At 39.0% G+C, this 8,039-nt stretch overlaps 1 protein-coding gene across 1 annotated transcript; it reads right to left on the bottom strand.

The window, feature by feature from the left end:
• Positions 1 to 1,557: 1,557 nt before the first annotated feature.
• UTP23 (UTP23 small subunit processome component) lies at positions 1,558 to 7,034 on the bottom strand. Its single transcript, XM_009213513.4, has 3 exons — positions 6,743 to 7,034; positions 3,209 to 3,383; positions 1,558 to 2,094 (listed from the first exon to the last, which is right to left on the bottom strand). Exons 1-3 carry the CDS (start codon positions 6,928 to 6,930, stop codon positions 1,708 to 1,710), a joined length of 750 nt encoding a protein of 249 aa, XP_009211777.2. The 5' UTR covers positions 6,931 to 7,034; the 3' UTR covers positions 1,558 to 1,707.
• Positions 7,035 to 8,039: the final 1,005 nt, after the last annotated feature.

The following is an 8,039-nucleotide window of genomic DNA, read 5'->3' as shown; positions in this document are numbered from 1 at the left end:
CCACCACGCCCTACCAAAATATTAAACATACTTTCTAATACATTGTAATTTTTAGTACTTCTATAATTACTGCTTCATAAAAAAGTGAATTTTTCCAGCTCTCCAGTTCAGATGCTTATTAACAGGTAATCAGATAGCACTGATTAAGTAGAAATAGATTGGGTAATACCTAAAATTAATGTATTTTAGCATATTGAAATGAGTATCATCAGTGTGTATTTCATTTGCTTTATCACTTTGTCTACACTTTATTAGGTGGCCTTAACGCTTGTCATTATTGACAAATGTTAACTTTCCTCACAAAAACTACAGTATTCAGTTTTTTTCAGTATTTTTGCCTTCCTTATTAAAAATGTTTCTACTGTCAAGAATTTAAAACAGAATCATGACATTGCAATCCAAACACTACCTTGGCTTGCCAGATTAAATAGTCTATGTCTTACTCTTTGGTGTAAAGCTCTAATTCCAATTTCCAGCGAAGAAGTATCTCTGAATTCAACTGAGAATGACATTTCTATGGGAATAAATGTGAATTTTCTCACATTTAACCATTAAGAACTTACTCATACCTCATCATGATAACCTAATGTTAGACTGAGAATCACTGCTCTAGGGCGACTCCAGAAGTTGCCAGTCAGGAACTGTCTTGTCCAATAATTTTATACTTCCATCTTGTAGTACAAAAACATTTTAATTTTGGCCTGATAAATGACTAAAACAATTGCTGGGGGAATTGAGAGAGACAGGTTTGATTCTTCAATTCCTAACCCAATTGACCTTCATTGATCCTCAGACTCATTTAGACACTTTTCAATAATATTCACAGTCAATCTTAAAGAAAATATTATTTTTGAATTCTTGCTATTGAAGTTAACATTTACATCTAAAAGAAAATCATCATCCTTATTGGACAAGTGGAGCTCAAACAAACAAAAACACCCTAGTCATAATAATGAAAATACTGAGTTTCTGATGTACAAAGAGTAAAATACTCATGTACTAGAAAAAATGGTGTAGTATAAATGGGCAAAATTTCATTCTTTCTAGTAGGAAGTCAATAAATAATTGATGTATCAAAAAGTAGCAGTATGATCATATAATTTGGAAATATAAATTCTTCAACTATTAGAATTGAAAGAGGAAGTTTCTTCTGTCACTGTGAAAGACGGACTGCCTCTTTTTTGTCACAAGCCTTTTAGAACTAACTATATGATTTTTTAAAACTGTTTGCATGTTTGAAGGTGGGAATGGGACCAGAGAGGCGACAATTTTACCTGGAAAAACAACGCCCCAAAACCATTTATTAAGTGAAGTGAATACCATCATACATAAACCCATTCACTGTTTTTTTTTATTTTTATTTTTTTTGAGACAGGTTCTCACTCTGTTGCCCAGGTTGGAGTGTAATGATGCAAACTTGGCTCACTGCAACCTCTGCCTCCCAGGTTCAAGTGATTCTCATGCCTCAGCCTCCTGGGTAGCTAGAATTACAACTGTGCACCATCATGCCCAGCTAATTTTTGTATTTTAGTAGAGACAGGGTTTTGCCATGCTGGCTAGACTGGTCACTGTTTTTATTTTATAATTAATTTTAGCTAAAACATATGGGTTCATTTACAAAAACAAGTTTGGCCTTCTTATACAAATACTTCTAGTTGTAAAAAATTCGTTTTCACCCTTGAATGTCCTTAAAAGTATCTAAAGGATTCATTCTCCTTCTGCATTCTGCTTCTCAGAAAGTACTTTTGAGTTAGATCTGTTCCGAATTCTTTTTCTTTTTCTTTTCTTTTCAGAAGCAGATGACTGTGTATCCGGTGCCTTTTTCTTTTTCTTCAAACAGCTAAGAGGATTGGGACCACTTATTTTCTTGCGCTTCTTTCTTCTTCTCTGTTCAGGGTTTTTTACTAAACCCTGTTCCTCTTTGAGATGTTTGATACTTTCTTTCTCATGCACTGAGACAAGTTGACCTGACTCCACTGCTTTTACAAACGCAATTGTTTTGGGAGAAGGCTTGTCCAAAACCATAGTGTTCTGAATAATAAACACGAGAGGAACTCCAGGCTCCTTCTTTACTTTCATAGACAAATTCTGATCCTATTTAAAAGAAAACAGAATTATTTAGTTCAAATGTCAATTAAGGTACCTTAAATAGGTTTTCAAGAACTGTATTAAAAATAAAAGAGATCGCAGATTTTTTTTTTTTTTTTTCAAATGAGTATGCTTCACTTATTCATTTGAGTAATGGGGGTATATTTTATGATAAACGAAGAAAAACATAAAAACTGAGCACAGTGTTAGTAGCAGCTGTGTGAATTGGATTTACTGATACTCTAGAGCCACAAATTACAAACTAATGCAAAGGTAAACGTGTTAGGTGGGTTTCTCCTGTTTCCACTCTAAGATATTCTTTGGAAAGGGTCAAGAATGCTTGAAGAGGTTAAAGGAAAAGAAAGTGCGTAGTAATTAGCTACTCAGATTCTAAATTCAGCTCTGTGTCTGTGTAATTTTATAATTCTGATAATCAAATCTGTATGTATGTGAACTTAATATCACCCCCGAAAGTCTCTCTTCTCCTGTCTTCAAGAAGATGGGAATGTTTTTCTTTAAAAGCTTGAAATATTTCATACTGTTGGTACAGTCTTAAGCAGTATGAACCATGACTTTAAGAAATAGTATGAAATCCAGGAATATGAACAAACATTAACAGAATATAGGAACTTTGCTCTACTTATCTTCCCTTCAAGAATCCTACAACAAATCATCACATCTCATGTCAACAATTTCTCGTCTTAAAAAAAGAAACTTCTGCCAGTGTCCAGCATGATGGCAAACACCTGTAATCCCAGGTACTCAGGAGCTGAGGTGGAAGGATCACTTTAGCCCAGGGGTTCGAGACCAGCCTAGGCAACATAATGAGACCCTCAAGTCTCAAGAAACAAGCAAACAAAAAAAGCAAAACAAAGGAATCATTAAAAAAAAAAAAAAAAAACAAAAAAACACCAACCTTCCAATACTGAAAAGAATATCACATGCTTAAAGTTTTCCTCAAATTATCAAATGACAATTGCTTTTACTGACTGCAAATTAACTTAGAAGCCTGTATTTTTAAAAGTCTAATCACTCTAACTTTTTTCTGATTATAAATAGCTGCATATGAAGTATAAATAGAAATGGTTAAAATTGCCTGTGGTTTTAAAAGTAGTATCACCTGTGTTGCCACAAAATAATGATGAGGATTTCCCTCTTCAACCATAGAAAGCAGACATTCTGATCCGCTCACTGCATTCTTGAAATGAGGACAATTTCGAACTTGGCATTTTTGTGCAATCAATTTTGCCCCATATAAGTTGTTTCCCAACGTTTCTAACTCTTTTAATACACACCTGAAAAGAAAAATTACAGCAGATACATTTCAGTTGTTTACATAAAGTGTAAAAAACAATAGTCAATTTTTTGTTAAAATAAAACTATGCTGTTACAATCTAAATTTGTCACCTGGTAACCATTTACTTTAAAAGATGACTTGAAAAATGCATTTACCAAGTAGGAAGAACAACAGTTAAAATTTACAGAGCACTTATTATGCTCCATGCAGCATGCAAATTGCTCTTCACATAATTCTTGCTTAATCTCAAAATAACCCTATGAAGTTAGGTCGCTTACCTTGAAATTATCCTTATTTTAGAGCACCTCATTCTGAGATTTCAAGTCACATGCCAAAGTTCGAGTAACTAGTAAGTGGTACTGAGACTTGCAGTTTGACAACAGCTCCCTTGTCCCAACCACAGCGTAATAAGCTTCTGCTCTAAGTACAAATTGGTACACTTTCAAAATATTTTCAATTCAGAACAGTAAAACTTCTCACGTCATCAAGTTGTTTTTTAAAAAAACATTTAGTCATAAGAGTTCCTTGACCCTAGCCAGCCTTTGCCAGATTCTTTCTCGCCTCATCTCCTTTATCATCTTTCTGTTTTAAGATTTTGCTGCTTTAGTCATTAGACTTGACCTCTATTTTGAGTACTGCCAGCCTGTGGACATCCCGCCATCAACTCTTCAGATTCACCATGTCTAAGATCAAACCACTTTCCTGCATCCAAATTTATCCTCCAAGACTTGCTATCTCTTTGAAATTATTATTTTCCCAGACACCCTAGACAGAAATCAGAAATCACATTTGACCTTCCTGCCCTTCTTCACCCATACTCCTACGCCATCAGTTGCTCGACCTATCTATCTCAGTAACGTAACGTTTCTTTGGAGAACCCTTGGGTTCCTGCCTTTCCTCTCCCAGGTTTAGGCTCCCCTTACTTCTTGATTGAACAACCGCAATTCATGCCTTTGCTCTCCTGTTTCTCCTATTTACCCTTCACATCACTGCAGTTACCTTTTCTAAAATAAAACCCAGGCCTGATGACATTCTCCTGTTCTACTTCATCAGTTAACTCCACGTATCTTCAAACCTTCTACCTCTGTAGAGACCTAACTACTAGTGCCTAAGGAATATATTCCACTGAAAAACGAACGACCTGATTTCTTAAAAACATAAATTGCAACATGTAAAGGGAGGGAAAACTGTTAATATATTTAAAAACTGCCTGGTGTGATGGCTCAGGTCTGTAATCCCTTCGCTTTGAGGGGCCGAGGTGGGTGGATCACCTGCGGTCAGGAGTTCAAGACCTGCCTGGCCAACATGGTGCAATTCTGTCTCTGCTAAAAAATACAAAAATTAGTAGGGCATGGTGTCACACATCTGTAATCTCAGCTACTTGGGAGGCTGATGCAGGAGAATCGCTTGAACTCGGGAGGCGGAGGCTGCAGTTAGCCATGACTGTACCACTGCACTCCAGCCTGGGCAATAAAGTGAGACTCCATCTCAAAAATAATTTTTTTAAAAAAACATAAGCGACATACAAATCAAATGTAATATATGTATTTAGTTTGAATCCTGATTTTTAAAAGGCTTCTTTCTCTTTTCAAGATACATGCCAAAGAACTGATAGAATAATACGCTCCAAAGTAACACATCAGTAAGGAGAGGTGAGGGATTCAACAAGATTGGCCATGTTAGTAACTGCAAAAGCTGGAGAGAGATTTCATTATATTATTCTACTTTTGAGTTGTCTGAAAAATTCCAGAGTTAAAATAAATTTGTTAGAAAAATAGATGTAGAACATAATTTTATGTGGCACTTCTCAACCTTTTTAATATCATAGCACTGTATTTAAAATGTTAATCTTTCTATGGCACACAGGAGTATATGGACAAATTGCTTATAGACAAAAGCAATCAATTCAGGGGCAAAGACTACTGAAGGATTTGTTAGCCCTAAAGACTAAGAGGATCAAAACTTTGGGGGTATCTGTAACCCAGCTGAGACACTGCTTGAGAAATTCTGAACAAATACAGAAAGCTGTTCATTAAGTAGTGGTATGTGAGAAAAGGAGACTATTAACACGGTATACACAGAAAAAGCCCATACTTTGTTATGGTTGTAGTTAGAGATGGGGGTTTCCCTATGTTGCTCAGGATTACCTCAAACTCCTAGACTCAGGCAACCCTCCTGTCTCAGCCTCCTGTGTAGCTGGGATTACAAGTGTGAGCCACCTTGCCTGGCTTAAAAGTCCATTCTTGTGCTTGTGTGAGTGTGTATAAATAACTGGATGGATGACACTGCACATGTTAACAGTGATTATTCGTGAGTAGTGGCATTATGACTCATTTTAATTTTCTTTTTTTGCTTTTTAAAAAGTAAATATTCTACAATGAAAAAACTACTAAATTTCTTAATAGTTCTTCATGGTCTAGCCTCAATTTGCCTTCTTCCTAGTTTCATTCTCAAATATATTCTGTGCTGCAACCTCTTTCCCAGGCATTTCACAACTCCATTCTGTGTGAAGAGGTCTCCACAAGAAGAAGTGTCATTCTTTTCTGTCATTCAAAATAGTTCTTCCCCTCAGAATTGAACAAGTGAATGGGCTCAAATGTTATCTGAAATTTGTCACAATTCTCTCCTCCCCACTCTTCATCCCCACAAGCTTCCATCCCACATTTCAATGAAGTGGGGAAACATCAGACCTAGAGTGAAAACACATCCACTGCAGACTGACCTATGCACTTTACTGGCCATGAGGGAGCAGTGTGTGGCATATAGGGGGTACTTAATAAAACCAGTTGAATAAACAAATGTCCTTGTGCAGATTCCTTAATCTCAAGTACTGACTTTTTGCCTTGGACATCAAAGATGGTAACTCATAGGTTCACTGTGAGGCTTGAAGAGTTTTGGTTTAAACTAAGAAAAGTTATGCAAATGACGGCAACCGTTTGAAGAGGGGTACACTTGGGATACCGAAAAACGCTCTAGTACGCTATACTCCTTTGAGCTTACAGCAATCTCACAAGCAGTTACGATCTCTATTTTACAAATGAGGAATCCGAGGCTCAGAGAGGCTATATAATCACAGAGCTGGTAGGACTGGGATTAAGATTCGAAGTCAGATCTTTCTGCTATAATGTGCTCTCATTCACCAGGCTAACGACACGTGATATTCACAGGGCATTGTCCAATCTGCCTCTATTATAGGTATTCGCCGGACCACCTTCACCTCTCCACTTAACTGTCAACTCCACGTGGGCAGGGCGTTTTGCCCCTCCTGAGCTCTCAGTGAAGGTCTGTGGGCAATGGCCTCGCCTCTACAACACCCGACGGACCCCCTATGCCTCCTCCCCGGCCCCCCGGGCCCACCTTGTGGTGCACAGCTGTGTCTCCCCCATGAGGTAGCGGGGCAGCTGCTCCCGCAGCTGGATGCGGCCCCGCAGCGCCGCCTGACAGAAGGTGCCGTCCAGCAGGATCTGGTACGGCTCGCGGACTCCGAAATTGTTGCGGAAGAAGCCAAGATGCTTCTTGGCATGTTTCTGCCTTGTGATCTTCATGCCTGGCTTACCGGGACCGAGGCCACCGGAGCAGGAAGCATCAGCAAACGCCCTCACGGACAACCCAGTACCCTCAATGCCAGTTTCACCCGGAAATGAAGTGCCTTTGGCGTCGGAAGCAAACGCCCCTGTCTTCCGGGCCTGCCCACTGGCTTACGTCATGTCCAGACTAGCGCGCGCTTCCAGCGCGGTGCCCGCGCTTAAAGGGGCGGTCCTAGGGCGGAACTTGTGCGTACGCGGGAAAATCGCTGGGTTGAGCGATTCCGCATGGGGGCGCACATGCGCAGTCTGCGGCCACGGTAGAAGAAAATTACAGAATACATTTAGCGTGTTAGCTACGTTTCAGAGACACGTATCAAGAGCTTCTCTGAAAGACTGGCAGTATCGTAGTAGTCAGTGATAATATTGAGCCTTAATATGTTCCAGACACTGTCCTAAGTGATTTACCTTACATTATTCCCTTGAATGTTTATAATTCCCAAGTGAAAGAAGGAAATGATATATTGGATAGCTATGAGTGGGGAGGTTTGTACTGGCTGCTTTCCCATAAAGAAATTAAGCTCGTTCACGAAGAGCACGTAGTTTGTTAGTGTTTGGAACCCATTTTTTGTGCCTGAAGTTCAAATGTTCTTGCTACACCACTATAAAAACTAATGTCACTCAGGAACCATTTGTCAGGGCAAGGGGTGCCACCATTTTGTATTTCCTCCTGCCTTAGGACCATCCTAAATCATTCGCACGGAGTGTTTTGAAAGAACTCTCAAGAGCTTCGTCTGCCTAGAGTCAGAATTCCTAACCTTGAGTCCTGGTTCTGCCACAAACCCAAGCCGTTTGATCTTGGGCAACTCCCCAAGAAAGCTGGGTTCAACTTCCTCACTGTCAAACTGGTTATAGGTCTAGATGAGTTTCAAGGACTCTTTATGGCTAGAGTCTCTGACATAGGAAGACTACATACTGGGCCAGTAACAGGAAGGCACAAAGCTGACTGAAGGTTTAAAAATTACTTGGTCAATTTGATTAATGAGGAGAATGAATCAGAAAATTTCAAGTTCTCCCATGGCTAACTGTCGAGTATCTACTTCAAGGCAAAATAATCAAAGAATGGGGAG

This window comes from Papio anubis, chromosome 8 (genome assembly GCF_008728515.1).
Source record: "Papio anubis isolate 15944 chromosome 8, Panubis1.0, whole genome shotgun sequence".
In the NCBI taxonomy this organism is placed as follows: domain Eukaryota; kingdom Metazoa; phylum Chordata; class Mammalia; order Primates; family Cercopithecidae; genus Papio; species Papio anubis.
The sequence above is the reverse complement of the archived record's forward strand: the minus strand, read 5'-3'. Positions and strand labels throughout refer to the sequence as shown.

Coding starts and splice junctions, on each gene's coding strand:
- UTP23 (XM_009213513.4), bottom strand. CDS start 6,930: ATGAAGATCACAAGGCAGAAACATGCCAAGAAGCATCTTGGCTTCTTC. Junction 3,384..6,742: donor ACACAGCTGTGCACCACAAG/GTGGGCCCGGGG, acceptor TTTTCTTTTCAG/GTGTGTATTAAAAGAGTTAG. Junction 2,095..3,208: donor ATTATTTTGTGGCAACACAG/GTGATACTACTT, acceptor TCTTTTAAATAG/GATCAGAATTTGTCTATGAA.